This window comes from Elephas maximus, chromosome 3 (genome assembly GCF_024166365.1).
Source record: "Elephas maximus indicus isolate mEleMax1 chromosome 3, mEleMax1 primary haplotype, whole genome shotgun sequence".
Classification (NCBI taxonomy): Eukaryota; Metazoa; Chordata; class Mammalia; order Proboscidea; family Elephantidae; genus Elephas; species Elephas maximus.
The window spans coordinates 25,990,355-26,017,058 of NC_064821.1; the positions used below are offsets into that span (position 1 = coordinate 25,990,355).

The 26,704-nt window shown below is 39.2% G+C and overlaps 1 protein-coding gene across 1 annotated transcript; it reads right to left on the reverse strand.

Moving 5' to 3' along the window:
- Nucleotides 1–19,871: 19,871 nt before the first annotated feature.
- On the reverse strand, nucleotides 19,872–20,807 carry LOC126072097 (olfactory receptor 7G3-like). Its single transcript, XM_049876763.1, has one exon. The coding sequence runs from the start codon at nucleotides 20,805–20,807 to the stop codon at nucleotides 19,872–19,874; it is 936 nt and encodes a 311-aa protein (XP_049732720.1).
- Between the last annotated feature and the right edge of the window lie 5,897 nt (nucleotides 20,808–26,704).

A 26,704-nucleotide genomic window follows, 5' to 3' on the forward strand; every position in this document is an offset into this window, starting at 1 on the left:
ACCACAACGTAAAGAAAATAAAAATCCTCACAACTGGACCAGTAAGCAACATCATGATAAATGGAGAAAACATTGAAGTTGTCAAGCATTTCATTGTACTTGGATCCACAATCAACGCTCATGGAGGCAGTAGTCAAGAAATCAAAGGACGCATTGGATTGGGCAAAACTGCTGCAAAAGACCTCTTTAAAGTGTAAAGAAACAAAGATGCCACTTTGAGGACTACCGTGTGCCATGGTATTTTCAATTGCTTCATACGCATGTGAAAGCTGAACAATGAATAAGGAACACTAAAGAAGAACTGATGCCTTTGAATTACAGTGTTGGCAAAGAATGTTGAATATACCATGGACTTCCAGAAGAACAAAAATATTTGTCTTAAGAAGTACAGCCAGAATGCTCCTTAGAAGTGAGGATGGTGAGACTTGGCCTCACGTACATTGGACAGCTTATCAGGAGCAGCCACTCCCTGGAGAACATATCATGCTTACATCTTTGTTTACATCCTTTTCCTGCCCTATCCACCTTCTCCTACTTTTCTTCTTTCCTAGAGTGCTGCTCCAAAAATCATTTAATAAGAGCCCCTTCTTCAATGGAACATGACCAGAGAAACTGAGTTTAGAGAGTTTGCCAAACAGCACAGAGCCACAAAAAGAGAAAAATCAATTTTCAACCTCAAGTTCAAATGTGTTGTTATTAGGTGCTACCGAGTCAATTGCGACTCACAGTAACCTTATGTACAACAGAATGAAATACTGTCTGGTCCTACACCATCCTCACAATTGTTGCTATATTTGAGTCGATTGTTGCAGCCACTTGTCAAACCATCTCACTGAAGGTGTTCCTCTTTTTCACAGACCCTGTACTTTACCAAGTATGATGTCCTTCTCCAGGGATTGATCCCTCCCCATAACTTGTCCAAAGTAAGTGAGATGAAGTCTTGCCATCCTCGCTTCTAAGAAGCATTCTGGCTATACTTCTTCCAAGCAGATGATTGAAAATACCCTGGCTTGGATCAGATGCACCTTAGTCTTCAGAGTGACATCTTTTTTTTAACACTTTAAAGAGGTCTTTTGCAGCAGGTTTGCCCAAAGCAATACATCATTTGATTTCTTGGCTACTGCTTTCACGGGTGTTGATTGAGGATCCAGGTAAAATGAAACCCTTGACAACTTCGAAATTTTCTGCATTTATCCTGTATAAGTTGAAATGTAATTAGCCATTTTGTTATCTAGTTGTTGTAGAAGAACTTGCTAATGAAACAGCCAGACATCCTTGATTAGCGGTATTCCTTCCACTTTGACACATCCTACAGTCCCAAGCCCAAAACAGATGACATAATCACTAAAATGATGGTATCCTACTGATGAGTTTCCTCAAGGCTACCTTCATGTTCCTGTTCCTCAAGCTGTAGATAAAAGGGTTCATCATTTGAGGGACCGCATTGTACATCACTGAGGCTAGTGCTATGTTCCTGGGAAAATGTGAAATGCAGAACTGATGTACACACCATGGCCTGTCCCATAGAATAAGGAAACAACTGAAAGCTGAGACATACAGGTGGAAGAACCTTTATACTTTCCACCTGTTGATGGCATTCTCAAAACAGAGAAGACAACCTGAGTGTAAGAGTAAATGATTCCAGAGAGAGGAACACCACCCCAAACAGTAGCCACAAAAAACAATAGGATATAATTGATGAGGGTATCAGAACAGGCAAGCTTGAGAATTTGAACAAGTTCACAGAAGAAATGAGGGGTCTCCAGGTCTGTGCAGGAGCACACGTGCAACACCATCAGAGTGTGAATTAAGGCATCCATAATGCTAGTTAGCAAGGAGAGTAGGGACAGCAAGCCACAGAAGTGGGGTTTCATGATGATGGTATACCTCAGTGGATGGCAAATGGCCACATAGTGGTCATAGACCATTACTTCGAGGGGACAATTTTCCAAACAAGCAAAAATCATTACAAAGCAGGCCTGGGTGAGGCAGCCTGTGTATGTGATGCTCTGATTCTCTACTTGGAGGTTCACCAGCATCTTCGGTGTCGTGGTTGTGCTGAAACAGATGTCAGTGAAGGAGAGATTGGAAAGAAAGAAGTACATGGGGGTGTGGAGGTGGGAGTCAGAGCTGATGGCCAGGATGATGAGTAAGTTTCCCAGGAAGGTGACCAAGTATGTGGACAGAAACAGGCTAAATAAGAGGGGTTGCAGTTCTGGATCCTCTGTCAGTCCAAGAAGAAGGAATTCTGAAGCATCTATTTGGTTTCTGGGTTCCATACTGTTGGTGAACCTGTTGGAAAAGATGAAGTGACAAATAATCAAATGTGTGAATCCTAGATGCCCAGCAAGAACATTACCTGGGATCTTGTTAGAAATGTAAATACTTGGGACCCACTCCAGACTTACTGATGATAAGCTCTGGAATGAGGACCAGCAGTTAATGCTTTAACAAGACTTGCATGTGATTCTGATGTATGCTAAAATTTGAAAACCAATGCTCTAGAAAAAAAAAAAAATTCTCATATATATTATGAACCTAAGTGAATATTCAAATCTTTTATCCACTTGCTTTTTCCCTCCATCTCTCTTCTCTCTCTCTACCCTTCACTCCTTCTAAAAGGTCAAATATTAATTAAGTGCCCAGCCCACTCTATTTCACACATTGTACGAAGGTGTGAGAATGAAGTAAAGAATAAGGTATGGCCCTTTTCTTTCGAAATTTTTTCATGCCTTCAAATAGAATAAAATTATGAAATCTGTTTTTAGAGAAATTGTTATCAAACTTTGGAATGCTTCAGAATCACTTAAAGGGATTGTCAATGGTGAGGTAGTTTATACTGTCACCACCATCAACCTGGGAGTACACTTAGGAAAGGTGGTGTTATGTCAGACACAAAGTACAAACTGAGTGTGTAGCAGGGATTGCATCTGAGCTCAGATTATCTGATCGAGTTGATTCTCTTGACCTCTCTCTGTTAATGCCTCTGGAGAGTACACAATTGACATCTCTAAATAGTCACTCAGATTTTATAATTTCCCTAAAAAATTTTAATATCATCTTCTGAAAAAAGTCTTTGTCTTCTGGGTGTTTCCACGTCTGTCATCGAAGTTAGTATGTAGCAGGTGGAGGGCATCCAACTAGGTCCATGCTTTGGATCTGAGGTAAAGATAAAAAAATGTTATTGATAAACCTAAGCTCAAAAAATTCCTCATGGAAAAGTAAGTCACTTGCATTAGTGATTGATTTTAAGAGAAGCTAGGCAACTACATCAATGAGATTCTCTCTTCTCCCAGTTATGTAAGGGTTAAAAAGTTCTCTCCATGACATGATAGATGGCATATCAATGGGAAAAAAAAAAAAAAACCCGATTTCACCAATGAGGATATTTAAATGTCCAACAAGCACACAAAAAGACTCTCAAAGTCATTATACATTATTAAACAAAAACAAAACAAACTCATTGCCTTCGAGTCAATTCCAACCCATAGCTACTCTATAGGACAAAGTAGAGCCGTCCCATAGGGTATCCAAGGAGTAGCTGGTGGGTTTGCACTGCCAACCTTTTAGCTAGCAGTCAAGCTCTTAACCACTACTCCATCAGGGCTCCCATTATACATTGTTGTTTTGTTGTTGTTAGGTGCCATCAAGTCAGTTCCAACTCATAGTGACCCTAAGCACAACAGAAAGAAAAACCTTCCAGTCCTGCGATATCCTGACAATCACTGTTATGCTTGAGCCCACTGTTACAGTCACTGTGTCAGTCCATATCCTTAAGGGTCTTCCTCTTTTTCACTGACCCTCTAGTCTACCAAGCTTGATGTCTTTCTCCAGGAACTGGTCATTCCTGATAACATGTCCAAAGTATGTGAGATATATTCTCACCATCTTCCCTCCTAATGACCATTCTGGCTGTACTTCTTCCAAGACAGATTTGCTCATTCTTTTGGCAGTCCATGGTATATTCAATATTCTATGCCAACAACAAAATTCAAAGGAATCATTACTTTTTCAGTCTTCCTTATTCATTGTCCAGCTTTCACATGCATATGAGGCTATTGAAAACACCACCGCTTCTGTCAGGTGCACCTTACTCCTAAAGTGATACCTTTGCTTTTTAACACTTTAAAGTGATCTTTCACAGCAGATATGCTCAATGCAGTGCATCGTTTGATTTCTTGACTGCTGCTTCCAAGATTGTGGATCCAAGTAAAATGAAATCTTTCACAACGTCAATATTTACTCTAATTTCATGATGATCCATATTGGTCCAGTTGTGAGGATTTTTGTCTTATTTATGTTGAAGTGTAATCCATATTAAAGGCTGTAGTTAGTCTTTGATCTTTATTCAGTAAGTGCTTCAAGCCCTCTTCCCTTTCAGCAAGCAAATTTGTGTCATCTGCATAATGCAGGTTGTTAATGAGTCTTCTTCCAACCCTATGTACTGTTCTTCTTCATATAGTCAAGCTTCTTGGATTATTTGCTCAGCACATAGATTGAGAAAGTATGGTGAAAGGATACAACCCTGATGCACACCTTTCTTGACTTTACACCACACAATAACCTCTTGTTGTATTCAAATGACTGTCTCTTGGTCTATGTACAGGTTCCTCAAGGACACAATGAAGTGTTCCAGAATTTCCATTCTTCATAATGTTATCCATAATTCGTTATTATCCACACAGTGGAATACCTTTGCATACTCAATAAAACACAGGTAAACATCTTTCTGGTATTCTCTTCTTTCAGGCATGATTCATCTGACATCAGCATTGATATCCCTTGTTCCACACCCTCTTCTGAATCTGGCTTGAATTTCTCACAGTTCCCTGTTGATATACTGCTGTAGTCACTTTGGAAAGCTCTTCAGCAACATTTTACTTGTGTGTGATATTAATGACATTGATAATTTCTGCATTCTGTTGGATCTTTCTTTGGAATGGGTACAAATATGGATATCTTCCAGCTGGTTGGCCAGGTAGCTGTCATCCAATTTTCTTGGCATACACAAATGAGCACTTCTAGCACTGCATCCGCTTGTTGAAACATCTCAATTCATATTCCTTCAGTTTCTGGAGGCTTGTTTTTCACCAACGCCTTTAGTGCAGCTTGGGCTTCTTCTTTCAGGGCCATCAGTTCTTGGTCATAAGCTACCACTTGAAGTAGCTGAATGTCCACTAATTCTTTTTGGTGTAGTGTCCCTGTGTATTCCTTCCCTCTTCTTTTGATGCTTCCTGCATCATTTAGTCTTTTCCCTATGGAATTCTTCAATATTACAACCTGAGGCTTGAATTTTTTCTGCAGTCCTTTCAGCTTGAGAAATGCCAAAGGTGTTAGAACCTTTTGTTTTCTATTTACAGGTTTTTGCACATTTCATTGCATTTTACTTTGCCTTCTAGAGCTACCCTTTGAGGTCTTCCATTCAGCTCCTTTACTTCATCATTTCTTCCATTTGCTTTAGCTACTCCACGTTCAAGAGAAAATTTCAGAGTCTCTTCTGACATCCATTTTGGTCTTTTCTTTCTTTCCTGTCTTTTTAATGGCCTCTTGCTTTCTTCATGTACCATATTCTTGATGTCATTCCATAACTCATCTGACCTTGGTCATTACTATTCAATGCACCAAATTTATTCTTGAGATGGTCTCTAAATTGAGGTGGGATATACTCAAGGTCATAGTTTGTCTCTCGTGAACATGTTATAATTTTCTTCTTCTTTAGCTTGACCTTGCATAGGAGTAATTGATGACCTGTTCTGCAGTCCTCCCCTGATCTTGTTCTGACTGCTCATATTGAGGTTTTCCATCATCTCTTTCCACAGATGTAATGGATTCTATCTGGCAAGGTTCACAGATATAGTCCCATCTGTCAGTTTGTCACACTGTGGGGGCTTATGTGTTGCTGGAAGCGATGCCACCGATATTCAAATACCAGCAAGGTCACCCACGGTGGACAGATTATAGCTGAGTTTCCAGACTAAGACAGAATAGGAAGAACGACCTGGTGATCCACTGATGAAAAAAAAAAAATTAGCCACTGAAAACCTTACGGATAGCAGCGGGACACTGTCTGATATAGTGCCAGGAGACAATCCCCTCAGGTTGGAAGGTACTCAAAAGGGAACTGGGGAAGAGCTACCTCCTCAAAGTAGAATTGACCTTAATGACATGGATGGAGTCAAGATTTGGGACCTTCATTTGCTGATGCAGCATGACTCAAAATGAGAAGAAAGAGCTGCAAACATCTATTAATAATCAGAACATGGAATGTATGAAGTTTGAATCTGGGAAAATTGGAAATCGTCAAAAATGAAACAGCATGCATAAACATCGACATTCTAGGCATTAGTGAGCTGAAATGGACTGGTAGTGGCCATTTGAAATAAGACAATCATATGGTGTACTCTGCTGGGAATGGCAACTTGAAGAGGAATGGTGTTGCACTCACCATCCAAAAGAATATTTGTAGATCTATCCTGAAGTACAATGGTGTCAGTGATAGGATAATATCCATATGCATTCAAGGAAAGTCAGTTAATACAAATATTATTCAAATTTATGCACCAGCCACTAAGGTTAAAGAAGAAATTCAAGTTTTACCACTCTGAAATTGATCAAACATGCAGTCAAGATGCATTGATGATTACTAGTGATTGGAATGGGAAAGTTGGAAATAAAGAAGGCTTGGCAGTTGGAAAATATGGCCTTGGTGATTGAAATGAAGCCAGAGATTCATTATGCACTGGAGAGATGCAAATCAAAACCACAATGAGGGAGGCTGTAATCTTCAGAGAAGCACACTGCCATATCTCTCTCCCACAGAGCAGCTGGTGGATTCAACCTGTCAACCTTTGCATTAGCAGCCAATTGCTTAACCACTGTGCCACCAGGGCTCCTTTTGGATGAACCTTAGTAGAAAACATTACACTGAGCAAAGTCAGTCAGTCACAAAAGGACAAAGACTGTATGATGTCACTTATATAAAATGAGCAAATATAAATAAACCAAACCTTATTAGTGGTTACCAGGGGTAGGAGGGAAGGGGGAAAGAGGAAGTTTTTGCTTCAAGGGCACTGAATGCATGTTCCTGGTGGTAGGATAATTTGAAAAAAAAAAAATGGTCACACAACTTGAAGAACGTAATCAAGGTCACTGAACTGTATGTGTAAAAAATTATTGAATTACTGTACTTTTTGTTGTATATATTTTCACCACAATATAAAACATTTTTTAAAACCTTATGGAGATGTTGCAATGATGAGAAGTGAGTAAGCAAAAAGTCCTTGGTACAGTGATCAGCACATGAGGTCCTCACAATAGCATGTCCTACTGTGATTGTGCATGTGTGCGTGTGTGTTTGACATGAACAATAGCTATTTGCATGTTTTACTCCTTGGATAGAAGTGATTAGTAGAACAGTAGAGGGAAGAGAAAAAGAGAGAACATTCCTAGCATAATAACTGCAAACTTCAGGAAAGAATTGATATGCTGAAACTCCCACTGGGAATCTTGCTCATGTACAGAAGCAGAAGGAAGAAACACCCTAAATGAACATCAGTGATATCAATATTCATTTGGCACGGACAGATGATGAAACGTATAGCAATTAAAAGCAATAAATTAGGCCCAGATGAATCAATACAAATAATGAAAACCTAGCAGAGAAAAAGAAGAAATTCTTATGACAAGAAGTCTACAGCTTGAAAAATTTTAAAATATTTTTTTAAATCTATACAGTTTTTTTTTTATTATTATGGATAATTAAACCATAATGAAAAGTACAGAATAACAATGAAGGGTTGGGTACTCACCAGTCCATGCTGTCAATTCCCACATTTCACTACCCTTGCTTTAGATATTTTTATTGCAACAAAATAATGCAGGTATAATGATGACCTCCCTGACAGGGAACAAAAGAGAGAATCCCTGATGGAGGAGGAAAGCAGTGGAATGCAGACCCCAAACTCTAGTACAAAGACCAGACTTAAAGATCTGCCTGAGACTAGAGAGACCCCGGAGGTCATGGTCCCCAGACCTTCTGTAAGTCCAACACTGGAATCACTCCCAAAGATAACTCTTCAGACAGGTATTGGACTGGACTATAAGATAGAAAATGATGCTGGTGAGGAGTGAGCTTCTTGGCTCAAGTGGGCAGCTCCTCTCTGGAGGGCAGATGAAAAGGCAGAGGGAGACAGAGGCTGCCTGAATGGACATGGGGAATACAGGATGGAAAGAAGGAGCGTGCTGTCTCATTAGGGAGAAAGCAACTAGAAGTACATAGCAAGGTGTATATAAATTTTTGTATGAGAGACTGACTTGATTTGTAAACTTTCACTTAAACACACAATTTTAAAAAATGCAGGTATATTTGAGGCTCTCCACATCATGTATTTTGCACAATATTGATTCTTTTCCTTCCCCAGGGCTAAGCGTTGTATTAACTTGATAGACATTATTCCTCTGTACTTTTCACTATATTTGGTATTATTCTTCCATAAAATTGCACTGTTCGCATTTTTAAAAGCTTTATGTAAACAGAATCACACTGTACATATCATTTTACAATTGGCTGCCTTAATATAATTTTTTAAATGAATGTTGATATATTTAGTTCTGCTTCATTGATTTTAACTATAATAGAGTATCCCACTATATTATTATGCCATAATTTACTTCTTTACCCCCTAACTGATAGTTATTATAGTTATCGCCATCTATCTATCTATGTATCCATCTCTCTATCTACTGCCTTCAATTTATATACCAACTCGATGGCACTGGGTCTTATATATATATACACACACACACACAGATATATACATATATAATATAAAACCATGCATGGGGGATACCATCACATGCAAGATGCTGTTGCTTCTGGGTCGAAAAGAGAGCAACAGAGAGAACTACAAAAAGAATGCTTTCTGTATACATATTATTTTGTCACTTAAAAAAATATCCAAAGCTGCTACAGCAAAACGTCAACAATGTTAATTCTGGAAACACATAAGAGGTGGTCATTTTTTTTTTTTTTAACACCGTAGTGTTCTAATTTTAAATATTTGATAATTTTATAAAGAGAAACAGATAACCTAGTGAGGCAGCCTGCTAAGTCTGTCTGGGTCTCCACTTCCTTCCCCAGAGCCCTCAGAGGCTGGCACCAGGGATAATACCAAAGCTCTCCTAAAGATGATGTGTAAGAACCAGAGATAGGAAGATAAAGTGAAGCTCACCAACTCTCCTCCTCACCCCACCAGCATGAGAATACAAGTAAATGTCAGGGATTTTTGTAACAGTCATTGTATTTGAGAAGGGGCAGATTTCTGCTCCGGAAGAAAGTGATCCTTGCCATTCTAGAGACAGAGTAAGAGTCTACGGAGTTGATTAAGAGCTGCTTGATATTGGTGCAAAGATACAAGTAAATAAGTCAGTAGGATGGGAGACAGGCAGGAGCCCACGAGTTACTCGGCTCTAACCTTTTCATGCGTGTATTCTCTTCACATCTTCCACTGGATGTAGCTATAGCGAAACACCTGTCCTCATTTCCAGACACTAACTAAGGGACTCTAGGTTGCCTGGCTGGCATCATGAAAGACGATGCTGGATATCTTCCATGGATGTTGGATGGCGTTGACGAAAGATCCGTCCTCAGGAAATGCAAAGTGACTGAGGCACTGGTCTCTTGCACAAGAAGATGATCTGGGGGCACAGTCTCAGGTGTGCTGCTTCCTGACTGGAAAAGGGCTGCTGAGTGAGGGGGTCACAGGCAGAGTATCTGCAGCCTCTGTGTCCCTGGGTTCTCAATATCCAAAGCTCCTCATTAACCAAAGACTTTTATTGTCATTCTGATCCCAGGGCTGTGCAAATCCTGAAAGACCAAGACAATAACCAAACCAAACCCAGTGCCGTCAAGTTGATTCCAACTCATAGCGACCCTATAGCACAGAGTAGAACTGCCCCATAGAGTTCCCAAGGAATGCCTGGCGGATTTGAACTGCCAACCCTTTGATTAGCAGCTGTAGCACTTAACCACTACACCACCAGGGTTTCCAACCAAGACAATAGTAGAAGGAAATTCAGAATGGCTGATTTACTTACCCTTAGAGGCCAGGTGTCTGCCATTTACTTCTTTCCATCTGTTTCAGCTCACCTCCAATTCACATACCTTGCACACCAGTCTTCCTTTTTTATGTACAGCTGAAAGCATCTCTATCTCATCAATTATATCAGCAAGTCTGATTCCAATTTAAAGTGTCAAAATATAGTTTACTTATGGGGACATAGATGATATATTTATAATAGCTAAAATATGTAAAAATGCAAATACTTGAGAGTTTATCTTTCTAAAGGTCATTGAATGTCTCCTGAACTTTAATCTTCATTCTGAATATTTCATATGGCAGATTTTAATCTATTTGTTGTGGTCATTTCTGGCTGTGATCAGTGTAGTCAGACCCGTTACATCCTCTTTTGCATCCCATATGCACTTTTTCCAATTTTGTCCAAATAGTTTCAACGTGTATTGTTCTTTACACTAAAGGACTATGCGTTGAAAGTGTGATTCTTCATTTTTAACAGAGTTGGGACAAATCACAGTGTCACTGACTAGGCACTAGTCTCCAGGTTTATCTATAAAAAAAAAAAATACTCTCAGTAAATTCAGGTAAAGGACAACCATTATTTAATAGGTGAAGATGGTGCTCTAAGTTAATAGTCACTTAAAAGCCTTTCACCTTTTACTGAATTCAATATTTTCATGCGTTTGCCAATTTCTTATACCTCGTGTTAGCTGTTTCCATATGAACTTTGTTAATATATGGTCTTCTCAATACACCATTTGAAAACCAAAGATGGCATTGCAATGTCACCTTTTGCCATCTTAATGCTATTCACTATCAAACACATGAAATAATAGATAAAATATAATGAGACATAATGGGATCACCTTACACGATAGAATGAATACATAGATGGAAAGAGAGAGCAGAAAAAAAAACTTCCCATTCAGAAACTATCTGCAAACTATGATTTAAATAGCCAGGAAGAGAAATAGTTCTGAAACAGAGAGCCAACAAAATCAATAATCAGCATATGGAGGCCTGCAGAACTATAATAGAATGAATTATGGGGAAAATAGAAACATGAGATCAAAGACATAGTGTGAGTAGATTATACAAACAGCCTCCCGATGGCAAGGGCAGATGTAGGGAGGCTGTTTGTATAATCTACTCACACTATGTCTTTGATCTCATGTTTCTAAATCTTAAAATGATGGTGGCTTGGACCATGGTGATAATGGTGAAGGTGGTGAGATTTGCTTGAATTCTGGATATACTTTAATGTACAGATAACAGGGTTATCTGAAAGGTTGGCCACAGGGTGAAAGAAGAGAAGGATCAAAGATCATGCTCAATGACAGAAAACTACCTAACACTTGAAAGAATAGAGTTGTCGTCCACTGTGATAGGTAAGGTCCCTGTGTGGTGCAAAGGGTTATGTGCTCAGCTACTAACAAAAAGGTTGGTGGTTCAAACCACCAAACCAGAGGAACCTCAGAAGAATGGCCTGGTGATCCTTCCAAAAGATCACAGCTATTGAAAACTCTACGGAGCACAGTTCTACTTAACACTCATGGGGCTGCCATGAATTGGAATCAACTTGTGGGAAATGATTTTTTTTTTTTGTGATAGGTAATTTTGTGGGCAACGCATATTGAGAGATAGCAAGTGGGCAGTTGGATATACAAGTCTGGGACTCAGGTGATACTTCCTGTCTAAATACAAACTTAGGACTCATCTGTGATCAGACGACTTTTAAATGAATGGGTCTGGATGCTGTTGCAAAGAAGTGAATGTAGCTGGAGAAGAAGAGGCCTGAGGATTGAGACAAGAGACCCTCTAGTGTTTGGGTATTGGAAAGATGAGAAGACACATTAGAGGAGACTGAGAAATAGTGAGGTAGGAGTAAAACCAAAATAATGCGTGCTGCTGAAATCCAAGTGAAGCAAATGTTTCAATAAGTGATAAACTGAGTTAATGTGATTTACAGGTCAAGTATGAGAAAGACAGAATGTACTGGACTGGACTGGACTTAAGGTAGGAAACATTGGTGTTTCTTCAAGAACACTTTCCATGAAGTGTTGGGGCAAAGCTTGATTGCATTGAACACGGAAGAAAATGGAAGAAGAATTGGGGAGAGTGAGTGGAGACATCTCTTTTGAGGAGTTTTCCTATAAAGGAAGCAGGGAAATGAGGCTAGTGCTAGAGCAAAATGAGGGGTCTCAAGAGGGGTCTTTTTTTTTTTTTTTTTTTTAAAGATTGGAGGAACTCGATCTTGGATGCTATTGAAAATGAACAAATCAAAAGGAGAAAACTGATGATGCAAGCAAGAGATGATGGAATTACCGGAGTTATGTCCTAAAGTAGGCAGGAGAGATTGAATTCTATGCCCAAGTGGAAATGTTGGTCATGGTTAAATCCAACTGACCACACTTCTCGCAAGAAGAAATAGAAAGCAAGTAATCTTGGAAACTGTAAATAAATTAAAATTCTCAATAATATAATTTGTCATGAAACACAACCTGAGATACATAGTTTTACAGGCAAGTTCTTCCAAGCATTCAAAGGAGTTAATTTCAATTTTAAAGGAAGGGTTCCAGAAAATACAAGGGATGGGATATTCTTTATCTCATTTTATAAGGCCAGCACGAACTTGGTGCCCAAACCAGACCAGGTTAGCACAAGAAAGAAAAACCCCAGCATTTAAAAATATGTGGAAGAACAATGGAGAAACAATATTTACCTTGATGGCAAGTAAGAACAATCTGGAGTATTTGCCTTACCAACTATCAGAATGTATCATGGAACTATAATAACTAAAATGGTATGGTTCTAGTATAAGACTGAAAAATGGAAGTAATAGAATACTCATCTATTTGAAGACTTACTGAATACAGAGGAGACATCACTTTTTTATGACCCAGCTGCATCACAGGGAAAGGATGGTATCATTCAGAAAATAGTGCTGAAATCATTGTTTATCCATATGAAAAGAAAACGAAATTGGATTCTCCATCACACTATATTCAAAGATTATTCCAATGTCCTTTAAACACAAAAGGAAAAATGGTTAAATGTTTACAAGACAGTACAAGAAAATATTTTCATGAGATTTGAGGAGCTAATCACCTCTTAAATGAGATATAATATGCACAATCCAAAAGGGGAAACACTGACCAATCCAACCACTTTAAAAATAAGCCACTAAAACAAATCATTTGAGAATGAAAATTCAAAGTTGTTCTTTCAGTGTAACAAAAAGAAGACAGCAGGACAAATAAGCATCCACTGCAGCATTTCCAAAAGTGGCCTTGCCTGCACCATAAGTATCAACTGCTGATAAATATTTAAATTAATAACCTAGGAGAATAGCTGAAGTATGTGCTAAAAATACGTGACAGCAGAAGGAGCCAAAAAAGGAGAACGAGAGCAGCACTACCCTTGGAAAGTAATTATGCTGGCTCACACTCGTTGAGTATACTGAGTGCTTATTAGGTGGCAGGCATTATACTCTTACGTTGTTAGGTGCTGTCGAGTCAGTTCCAACTCATGTCAACCCTCTGTACAACAAAATAAAACACTGCCAGTTCCTTCATCATCTTCAAAATGGTTATTATGCTGGAACCCATTGTTGCAATCACTGTGTCAATTCAACCCATTGAGGGTCTTCCTCATTTTCGTTTACCCTCTACTTTGCCAAGCATGATGTCCTTCTCCAGAGGCTGACCCCTCCTGATAACATGTCAAGTATGTGAGGCATACTCTTGTCATCCTTGCTTCTAAGGAGCATTCTGGTTGTACTTCTTGCAAGGCAGATTTTTTTGTTCCTTTGGCAGTCCATAGTATGTATATTCAATATTTTTCACCAACACCGTAATTTAAAAGCATCAATTCTTCTTTGGTCTTCTTTATTCATTGTCCAGCTTTCACTCACATCCATATGAGGAGATCGAAAGCACCACAGCTTGAGTCAAGCACGTCTTAGTCTTCAAGGTGACATCTTTGCTTTTTAACACTTTAAAGAAGTCTTTTGCAGCAGATTTGACCAATGCAGCACATCATTTGATTTCTTGACTGCTGCTTCCTTGGGCATTGATAGAGGACCCAGGTAAAATGAAATCCTTGACAACATCAATCTTTTCTTCATTTATCATGATGTTGTTTATTGGTCCAGTTGTGAGGATTTTTGTGTTCCTTATGTTAAGGCATAATCCATCCTGAAGGCTGTGGTCTTTGACCTTCAGCAGTAAGTGCTTCAAATCATCCTTATTTTCAGTAAGCAAGGTTGTGTCATCTGAATATGTTGTTGTTAGGTGCCATCGAGTCAGTTCCAACTAAGAGCGACCCTACATACCATGCAAGGAAACACTGCCTGGTCCAGTGCTATCCTCACGATTGTTGTTATGCTTGAGCCCATTGTTGCAGTCACTGGGTCAATCCATCCCCTTGAGGGTCTTCCTTTTTTTCACTGACCCTCTACTTTACTAAGCACGGTGTCCTTCTCCGGGGACTGATCCCTCCTGACAACAAGTCCAAAGTTTGTAAGATGCAGTCTCACCACCTTGCTTCTAAGAAGCATTCTGATTGTACTTCTTCCAAAACAGATTTGTTCATTCTTTTGGCAGTCCGTGGTATATTCAACATTTTTTGCCAACACCACAATTCAAAGGCATTAAGTCTTCTTTGGTCTTCCTTATTCATTGTCCAGCTTTCACATATATATGTATGATGCAATTGAAAATACCATGGATTGGGTCCGGTGCACCTTAGTCTCCACGCTGTCATCTTTGTTTTTCAACACTTTAAAGAGGTCCTTTGCAGCAGATTTGCCCAAGGCAATGCATCTTCTGATTTCCTGACTGCTGGTTCCATGGGTGTTGAATGTGGATCCAAGTAAAATGAAATCCTTGACGACTTCAATCTTTTCTCCGTTTATCATGATTTTACTCATTGGTCCAGTTGTGAGGATTTTTGTTTTCTTTACGTTGAGGAGTAATCCATACTGAGGACTGTGGTCTTTGATCTTTATTAATAAGTGCTTCAAGCTCTCTACACTTTCAGCAAGCAAGTTTGTGCCATCTGCATAACGCAAGTTGTTAATGAGTCTTCCTCCAATCCTGATGTCCCATTCTTTTTCATATAGTCCAGTTTCTCAGATTATTTGCTGAGCATACAGATTGAATAGGTATGGTGAAAGATACCACCCTGACGCACAACTTTCCTGACTTTAAACCACTCGGTATCGCCTTGTTCTGCCTGAACAACTGCCTCTTGATCTGTGTACAGGTTCCTTTTGAGCACAATTAAGTGTTCTGGAATTCCCATTCTTCTTAATACTATCCATAATATGTTATCATCCACAGAGTCGAATGCCTTTGCTTAGTCAGTAAAACACAGGTAAACATCCTTCTAGTATTCTCTGCTTTCAGCCAGGATCCATCTTATATCAGCAATGATATCCCTGGTTCCACATCCTCTTCTGAATCCAGCCTGAATTTTTGGCAGTTCCCTGTCGATTTACTGCTGTAGTCGCTTTTGAAAGATCTTCAGCAAAATTTTGCTTGCTTGGGATACTAATGATATTGTTTGATAATTTCTGCATTTGGTTGCATTACCTTTCTTGGGAACAGGCATAAATATGGATCTCTTCCAGTCAGTTGACCAGGTAGCTACTGTCCTCCAAATTTCTTGGCATAGACGAGTGAGCACTTCCAGGGCTGCATCTGTTTTTTGAAACATCTCAATTGATGTTCCGTCAATTCTTGGAGCCTTGTTTTTTGCCAATGCCTTCTGTGCAGCTTGGACTTCTTCCTTCAGTGCCATTGGTTCCTGATCATATGCTACATCTTGAAATGGTTGAACATCGACCAATTCTTTTTGGTATAATGACTCCATGTATTCCTTCCATCTTCTTTTGATGCTTCCTGTGTTGTTTAATATTTTCCCCACAGAATCCTTCACTATTGCAACTCAAGGCTTGAATTTTTTTTCAGTTCTTCCAGCTTGAGAAATGCCTAGTGTGTTCTTCCCTTTTGGTTTTCTATCTCCAGCTCTTTGCACATGTCATTATAATACTTTATTTTTTCTTCTAGAACAACCCTTTGAAATCTTCTGTTCAGTTCTTTTAGTTTAACATTTCTTCCTTTTGTTTTACTGCTCTGTGTTCAAGAGCAAGTTTCTGAGTCTCTTCTTATATCCATCTTGCTCTTTTCTTCCTTTCCTGTCTTTTCAATGACCTCTTGCTTTCCTCATGTATGATGTCCTTGATGTCATTCCACAACTCATCTGGTCTTCGGGCATTAGTGTTCAACATGTCAAATCCATTCTTTACATGGTCTCTAAATTCAGGTGGGATATACTCACGGTCGTACTTTGGCTCTCGTGGACTTGCTCAGATTTTCTTCAGTTTCACCTTGAACTTGCATATGAGCAATTATTATCTGTTCCACAGTCAGCTCCTTGCGTGTTCTGTCGGATGATATTGAGCTTTTCCATCGTCTCTTTCCACAGTTGTAGTCGATTTGATTTCTGTGCATTCCATCTGGCAAGGTCCATGTGTATAGTCACCATTTATGTTGTTGAAAAAAGGTATTTGCAATGAAGAAGTCATTGATCTGCAAAAGTCAATCATGAGGTCTCCAGCATCATTTCTATCACCAAGGCCATATTTTCCAACTACCGATGCTTCTTTGTTTCCAATGTTTGCGTTCCAATCAGCAGTAATTATCAATGCATCTTGATTGCGTGTTCGATCGATTTCAGACTGCAAAAACTGGTAAAAATCTTCAATTTCTTCATCTTTGGCCTTAGTGGTTGGTGAGTAAATTTGAATAATAGTAATGTTAACAGGTCTTCCTTGTAGGAGTATGGATATTATCCTGTCACTGACAGCGTCATACTTCAGGACAGATCTTGAAACATTCTTTTTGATGATGAATGCAACACCATTCCTCTTCAAGCTGTCATTCCCAGAATAGTAGACTATACAATTGTCGGATTCAAAATGGCCAATACCAGTCCATTTCAGCTCATTAATGCTTAGGATATCGATGTTTACTTCTTCCATTTCATATTTGACAATTTCTAATTTTCCTAAATTCATACTTTGTACACTCCAGGTTCCAATTATTAACGGATATTTGCAGCTGTTTCTTCTCATTTTGAGTCATGCCACATCAGAAAATGAAGATACCAAGAGCTTTACTCCATTTAAGGCATTAAGGTTGACTACTTTGAGGAGGCACCTCTTTCCCAGTTGCAGGCTGTTAATGAGTCTTCCTCCAATTCTGATGTATAGTCCAGGTTCTCAGACTATTTGCTCAGCAGACAGATTGTGTAAGTATGGTGAAAGGATACTACCCTGTTGCACACCTTTGATGATTTTAAACCACACAGTATCCCCTCATTTTGTTTGAGCAACTGCCTCTTGGCCTATGTACAGCTTTCACATGAGCACAATTAAGTATTCTGGAATTCCCACTCTTTGCAATGTTATCCATAATTCGTTATGATCCACACAGTTGAAAACATATGCGTAGTCAATAAAACACAGGTAAATACCTTTCTGGTATTCTCTGCTTTCAGTCAAGGTCTATGTTGTCCACCACTCGTCTGTCAGTTTGTTCTACTATGGTGGCTTGTGTGTTGCTGTGATGCTGGAAACTATGCCACCGGTATTTCAAACACCAGCAGAGTCACCCATGGGGACAAGATTCAGCTGAATGTCCAGACTAAGATGTACGAGGAAGAAGAACCAGGTGAGCTACTTCTAAAAAGAATTGGCCAGCAAAAACCTTATGAATGGCAAGGAAATATTGTCTGATATAGTGCAGGAAGATGAGCCCCTTAGGTTGAAGGCATTCAAAATAAAACTGGGGAAGAGCTGCTTCCTTAAAATAGAGTTGACCTTAATGATGTGGATGGAATAAACCTTTCAGGTCCTTCATTTGTTGATGTGGCAAAACTTTAAACGAGAAAAAATAGCTGCAGTCATCCATTAATAACTAGAACGTGGAATATATGAAGTATAAATCTAGGAAAATTGGAAGTTTTCACAAAAGAAATAGAATGTATAAAGGTGATATCCTAGGCATTAGTGAACTGAAATGAACTGCTATTGGCCATTTTGCATCAGACAATCATATCGTCTACTATGTCAGGAATGAAAAAATGAAAAGGAATGGCATTGTACTAATCACTTGTAATCATTATACCACTTGATCCCACATCAGACTTTTCTAATCAAAGAATTTATCTAACCCTTCCTTCCAACCTTCTAAGGTAATGAAATTCCTCTTGCCAATAGTTTTAGAAGGGGATATGCCCCGATTCTGGCTGATGACATAGGATGTGTTCTGGATGAGTACTTTGAAAGATTATCTCTCGATTACAGAGAACCAGTAGGAAGCAGTTTTCTCTTTCTGGCTATTGTATCTAAAATGACCCCTGTGCCACTGCAGGCATTGGTGACAGGAACATATTTAGGAAGAAACCAACACATGCAGCTGTGAAATGGAGCCCTGCATTCTGTAGATTCAGGACTACCCTATCTCTGAAATCTGTTTTTTTACCATTTGATCCTATATGAGTTGAAACTTTTCTCTTAGTATAGCTGAAGACATTCTCACTCATAGAGTTGAAGTATCTCAAATCTATACGAAAAAAATGTGAACGAATATAAAAAAAAAACCCACTGCAATCGAGTCAATTCTGACTCATAGCAACCCTGCAGGACAGAGTAAAACTGCTCCACAGGGTTTCCAAGGAGCACCTGGCAGATTCAAACTGAATATAAATACACCAGATTTATAGATGACTAAACTGAACTCACTGTTATTATTGTTAGTTGCTGTCAAGTTGACTGGGACTCATGGTGTCTCCATGTGTTACAGGACAGAATTACTCCATAGGGTTTTCTTAGCTTTAATCTTTACAGAAACAGATTGCAAGGCCTTTTCTTCAACAGTACCTCTGGGTGGATTTGAACCATCAACCTTTAGGTTAGCAGTTCAGTGTAAACCATTTGTACCACCTAGGGGGTTCAAACTGAGCTTAGAAAGCTCAAATAAATATTCAATATCCAGAAAGCTATTGCATAGAAGAGGTAGAATTCATACCCAAGTGGTCTGATGTGAAATTTTCACCCTTACCCATTACGATCTCTGGATTCTTACTATTCAAAGAATTTGGCCAGATTTTCTGAATCACTATTGTTTATTTCCCTCTGGCATATTTTAATAGCATCATGGATTGAATTGTGTCCCCCAAAAATATGTGTATCAGTTTGGATAGGCCATGATTCCCAGTATTGTGTGATTGTCCACCATTTTGTTGTCTGATATGATTTTCCTGTGTGTTGTAAATCCTATCTCTATGATGTTGCTATGATGTTGATGAGGTAGTATTCCTGGCCTTTATGTTAATGAGGCAGGACTCAATCTACAAGATTACATTGTGTTTAAGCTAATCTCTTTTGAGATGGAAGACACACAAGAGAGAAATGAGCAGAGAGACAGGGGGACTTCATGCCACCAAGAAAGAAGCACTGGGAACATAGCATGTCCTTTGGACCCGGGGGTCCCCACATGGGAAAGCTTCTTGACCGACCAGAGGGAGATTGGTGACAAGGACCTTCCTCCAGAGCTGACAGAGAGAGAAAGCCTTCCCCTAGAGCTGACGCCTTGAATTCAGACTTCTAGCCTACTAGACTGCCAGCCAATAAACCTCTGCTTGTCAAAGCCACTCATTTGAGATATTTCTATCATAACAGCACTAGATAACAAAGACAAACATTTTAAGCCCTGTGCAGGTGACACATTAATGGAAAGAAGATATTTTAGAGATGAGTTTCCTCAAGGTGCCCATCATTTCCTTGTTCCTCAGGCTGTAGATGAAGGGGTTCAGCATGGGTGTGACCATGGTGTGCATCAATGATGCAACTGCACTTTTTCTAGAGGAGAGAGTAGCTGCAGAGTTAAGATACACCCCAAAACCTGTCCCGTAGAACAAGGAAACAACTGAGAGGTGAGACCCACAAGTAGAAAAAGCTTTATGCATTCCTCCTGTTGAAGGCATTTTCAGGAGGGAAGAGACAATTTTCAGGTAAGAGAAAATGATCCCAAGAAAGGTTCCAGCACCCAAAATGCTAGTCATAAAATATAACAGGATGTTATTGAAGAGGGTGTCAGAACAGGCAAGCTTGAGGACCTGAGGAAGTTCACAGAAAAACTGGGGGATTTCCAGATCCGTGCAGAAGGACAGACGCAGCACCATCAGACTGTGGAGCAGGGCATTCATGATGCTAATGACCAAGGAGAATAGAATCAGCAGGCCACAGAGGCGGGGGTTCATGATGACCGTGTACCACAGTGGGTGACAAATGGCTACATAGCGGTCATAGGCCATTGCTGCAAGGAGACAATTTTCCAAACAAGCAAAAACCAGGAAGAAGCAGATCTGGGTAAGGCAGCCTGTGTAACTGATGGATTTGCTCTGTGTCTGAATGTTCACCAGCATCTTGGGGACCGTAGTGGTGCTGAAACAGATGTCACTGAAGGACAGGTTGGAGAGGAAGAAGTACATGGGGGTGTGGAGGTGAGAGTCTGAGTTGACAGCCAAGACGATGAGCAGGTTCCCAAGCACAGTGACCAGGTACATGGTCAGGAACATTCCAAGAAGAAGCTGCAGTTCTGGATTCTCTGAGAAGCCTAGGAGGAGGAATTCTGCTACATCTGTTTGGTTTTCTGATTCCATATAGTTGATGATTCTGATGGGAAGAACAGAGATGGGATACACAGCAGATGTTCAAAGATCCCGTATTTTAGAGAAACACTCTAATCTATATTGTGAAATGAAATGAACACTATAAATCTTTCCTGTGGTTCTCTCTCTCTCTCTCTTTCTCACCTCCTCTTCTTTCTCCTCCCTCCTTTTCTCTCTCCCTCCCCCTCTGTTCTCTTTCCTCCTACACTGTCATTTCTTTCTGTCCTCCTTTCACTTCCTCTACCATACCTTTGCAAATTTTAAGTACCTACTCTTTTTCCACAGTTGTCAACTAGCATAAATATAATTTGAAATGATATATAAATATTTTCTGAAGAATTTTCTGACCATTGCAAATTAGCAGGAAAATCAAAATCATATGATGTTAAATATGTGTTTCGGAAGAGTGGTTCTCCAACTTTCTTGCATCAGAGTCAGCTGGAGTTCCTGCTAAAATTCAGATTGCTGGGCACCACCCTTAGAGCATTGGATTCAGAAGGTTAGGCATCAGGGCTCCGAAATGTGCCTTTCTAACAGATTTCCAAATACTGCTGCTGTTCAACTGGGAACCACACACTGAGGACCGATATTCTAGGATACAGAATTAGAGAAGACCTGGTGCACTTCCTGAGGAGGTAATGACCTGGCTCATCAATGCACTTCAAAGTGGACTGGCAGCTCAAGTCCATGACTCAGCCCATTTTAGTGAGTCTTCACAATTTGTCCTTTTACTTATTCAAGTCCTTTTCAGTATTCCATTCTTTGGATCCTTATCCTAAACTCTTGCCTAATTATTCTAAGTAATAGTAGTATTAGCAGGAGACCCTGGTTGGTGCAAAAGGTTAAGCTGCAAAGGAGAATGTTGAAGGTTCAAGTGTATTCGGAGGTACCTTAGGAGAAAGGCCAGATGACCTACTTCTGAAAAACCAGCCATTGAAAACCCTATGGAGCACAGCTCTACTCTGACACACATGGAGCTGCCAGAGTTGGAAGTGACTTGACAGCAACTGATTTGGCTTTTGTTTGATTAGCAGATAACATAGTAACAAATATAATAACTATTATAAACTTCTATAACCAGACCACCAACAGACAGCTCTGTGTATTGCCATACAGAATTCTTGACATTTATATGAATTAATTTTATTCTCCCTACAGATATGTGACTGAAGTGATTCTATCATCCCCTATTTTAGCCATGATCTTGTGTAGGTAACATGAGCTTAAGTGATACATTCAAGACACATGGCCTTCTTGTAAGAATTGCTGGAGGAATTTGAACTTAGTTTGACAGATCAATCTGGGCGTCTTACCACCATGTGATATGACCTCTGAGGAACACAGGCTCAGGCATCAGAAGGGTCAACAGATTCCATCACTTGGCTTTTGAAAACTTCCACCTGAATACAGAACCTAGTGTCTTCCCTGAACTTCAAGGTCATCTACTTTCTGACTCCATAGGTAGTATACAGCAGGGAACAACATCAAAGCACAACCCACATTCAGGACTTGAGGTCAATATTGGAATATGCCCCCTGAAACCTCAAGCTGTTATGGTTATTATGTTCATAAGATTCTTTTTTCTCTCAGTAGTCGAAGGTTAAAACATTACTCCCTAAAATTATACGTAGCACATTTTTTTCCCCTAAAACAGAGAAACGGGAGAAAGAATGAAATGCATTGTCTTTAAATAACAAAAAAAAAGAGAGAGAAACAATTTGTTAGTGTATCCTAAATGGACTTTTAGAATGAGAAAGACACAATCTAATAGCACAAGCTTCCAAGTTGCTTGTCAGACAAGTCCCCACAGGTGTAGGAAGAGGGGTAATAGAAGCTTGCCAAGTCAGTCTTAAGAGGGAAAAGGATCTTGACCAAAGTACACCTAGACACCTCAACAACGTTTTTATGGTTGTGAGACTTAAACATTGAATCAATACATATGGCCCAGTAACTAACCTGGCAACTGGTAACCATGGGAAGTACTTACAGGTTAAGGTGTGAAGTGCTTGTTATAGTCAGATGATCATGACAATTGGACAAGATAGTAAGACCTTAATTTTAGGAATTCCTTATCTTATACATATGACAAACAGCAATGTAGGAAATAAACACATACACACTTTTCTGTTTAACTGCCACTCACATTTATACATCAAAAAAATAGGAAAACACACACACACAATTTCAAATTTTAAACTAATAACCCATAGCCATCATGTTGATCCTGACTCATAGCAACCCTATAGGACAGAGTAGAACTGTGCCATATGGTTTCCAAGGAGTGCCTGGTGGATTCCAACTGCTGAGCTTTTGGTTAGCAGCTGTAGCTCTTAACCACTACACCACCGGGGTTTCCATTAAACTAATAGGAGTCATAATTAATCTCCATTAACACATTATTACTTCGATATTTATTTTCCTTTTTCTTTACTCATTTCCAAGGATTCCCATTGAAATCTGTCCCTTCTTTCCTTTCTCCCTTAATATGCCAGATTATAGGAATAATTAACCCTTTGACACTCAGTAGCTTGATCCAGTCCCTATTCCTTCTATGGTTTGACTCAATGACTCCGTTGTATAATTAGCAGATAATGGTAGAAAAAGAAATATAGAAAATAAATCACGAAATTTCACATCCTCCTTCCTTTTGTTTGTGGTTAAGCTCATCAAAGCCTGGATCAATAAGCCTTGGGAACTGGTTCATACAGGAATCTCAAAGTTGTGTACGAGGATCAAGTCCAGGACACTACCATTTTCTATGTTAGGGTGAGGTCCTGAGAATATGGTCACTGGATCCTCAGAAACAGGCAAGAGTTGATTGCCTAAGTCCTGGGAACATTTATGTTTTTACTCATTATTCTTATGAACCAACGATTTAGAAAAAGTCTCAAAGGAGTCCCAAGGATGAACACCTCATTAGAATCCTTATGTTCAGAGTAAATCCCCCTAGACAAACACTGCTTCCCCTACAAGAAAATATGGGGCCCTAAACATGTGATTATGACAACAAGCAACCCTAACAATCAATTGTTTGCTGGAAGATTTGGAATCAGACACCTGGGTTTATCGCCAGCTTTAGCACTTGCTTTGTGAACAAGGAAACTTTTATGACTGTTCAAAAAGCCTCAAATGTCTCCTTTGTATAATGGAAACCAATATAAAACCTTATAGGAATCTTGCAAAGATCACAAACGAATAGAAAATCATCAAGCACAGCAGTCAACATATCACATCCTCTCAATATTTTTCTATTGTAATATATTTTTCATGGGCACAACCTGGTATTGTTCAGATGGAAAGGAAGAGTAACAGGTGGGGCCAGATAAAGGTGGATCAAAGATAGAACATTCCTGGTATGATAATTGCAAATTTTAGGGAGGAAAGAATGTGGCAAAAGTTTATTGGAAATCTTTCTCATCTAGAGAAGCAGGAGGAGAGAGCAAGCCAAAGGCACATCATTGATATCAGTGTAAAAGGAGCCTGGTGACGCAGTGGTTAAGCACTTGGCTGCTAACGGAAAGGTCAGTGGCTTGAATTCACCAGGCATTCAATGGAAGGAAGATGTGGCAGTCTGCTTCTGTAAAGAGTTCAACCTTGGAAACCCTATGGCACAGTTCTACTCTGTCCTACAGCGTCTCTATGAGTTGGAATCGACTCAACGGCAATGGGTTAATGGGATATCAGTGTTCATTTCACACAGATATAAGAAACATCTAGCAATTAAAATGAATAAATTAGACCTAGATGGACCAACACAAGTAATGAAAACTTAAAAGACACAAGTAATTTCTCTAACAAGACATCTGTAGTGTGAGAAAATTGAAATAAGGTTTAAAATCATACAGACATAAATTTTCATTTTTTATTATGAAATATTTCAAGCATACTGAAAAATACAGAGAAAAACAGTAAAGGTCTAATCTTCTAACACTCAGCACCATCAAATTAAAATATATTATCATAACTGCATTAGATACTTTTTAAAATTATGATTATTTCCCTTGATTCCTGTGCTTCAATCCTTTATTTTATATATTTAATTATTTTTAAAATTGTGTTGTATTCTGCATTTTTTTAATTAAAAAAAAAATTTATTTGGACACTTTCTCCTTTAGTTTTGCGGTCTTTTATTTTCTCTACCAGGTGAACCACAGCACTGAATTGGTATACATTATTCCCCAGTGTTTTCACTACTTTCAGTCTGATTCTCTCAATGAACAATGCTATCGTTTTACATTTTAATACCTTATATACTGTGAATGTCATTTTACAATTGGTCTCTTAAAATAATACACCCAACCTTGTCAGTCTTGATACATTTCAGTAGGGTTCATTAACTTAAACTAACAAGATATTTCACTCTGTTATTCCACAAGAATTTATTTTTTCCTTCTCCAACATTTGGGTATTTTTACTGTGGTATGCACATACAAACACATGAGTAAAAAATACTTTAATATCTGGGTAACTACCAAATGTAAGATTGGTTGCCTGTTGGAAGCAAAGGAGACTAAAGGATGGGAATGGAGTGGAATAAAAAGGGTATATATATCATCTTTATGTATACTACTTTTTTACTTTAAGAATAGAACTGTCATGGCAAAATATCAACATTTATTAGTTCTGGAAGCATTGATACATGGGTATTTGTCTTATTATCCTGGACTATTGTCTTAAAGTATTTCATAGGTTAATATAGAGACACCAGTAGATACAGGTATGTAGCCTGTGGGGTCAGACTGGTTCTCCACTTCCTCTCTTTGAGCCCTCATAGCCAGGTTATATCATAGCCAGGTCAAGGATCCCCCCTAAAAAGGGGGTATCAAGAATCAGGTAAGGAGAAGCTGACCAAACACGCCTGCCCCCTGCCTAAGAGATACAAGCAAAATTTTGAGAATTCTAGAAAATTTATCAAATTGAGCAAAGGCATATTTTGGTTGAAGACAGAAAAAGTCCCTGGAAATTTAGGTTCAGAAGAGGTGCATAGCAGAATGAGAGCTCAAGCATTGGTGTAAAGGCACAAGGAAACATGTCAAGAAGATGTTGGACTACTAGGCAGACATCTCACAAGTATCTCCATTCTGCTCATTTTCTGCATGTACTCACCTCACAGCTGCCCCCAGATGGACTGGAAAACAAAGGCCTATCCCTATTTGCAAAAGATACATTAGGGGACTTCAGATTACCTGACTGCCAGCATTAAGATATGACATTCAGCCCTCCCCTGAAGGTTGAACGATAAAAATAGAAGTTCTGGACTCACAGAGCACAGAAGACAGAGAAGGGCCGGGCTCCTATAGAAAGTGATGGGGACAATGCTCAGGTGTGCTACTCCTGCCTCCTGACCTGGGTGAAGCTATTGAGTGGGTGGTCACTGGCAGTCTATTTGTAGTGTCTGAAGCCTGGGGGATTTCAATAATCAAACCTCCTCATTAGTCAAATTATTTTGCTGTCATTCTGCTCCCAGGGTAGTACAAAACATTAAGGAGCAAGGCTTAGAGAAGGAATAATTTATGTTGAATGATTACAACACCCTAAGAGCGCAGGGGTATTCCATCTTATTTGCCTCACCTTCTTCTGCTCGCATCCATTTCAAGTGCCTTGTACACATGAACTCATCTACCTTCTGTAATTATATTACTCTTCTTTCCTTATGTTCAAAGTTGCCCCTATCTTAACAACAACATCAGGAAGGCTGACAACATATTTAGGATAAAAATATATACTTTATTATATGGGGATATGTATCCTATATAAATATAAGTGATACTATAATAAATTTATCTTAAAATGGAGGTCCTAAGGGCTGATTCTATGTATGGTACATTGATCCTGTTTCTGCATCTAATATTCAGCAGTTTCTAAGTCTCTGTAATCAAACAGAATTG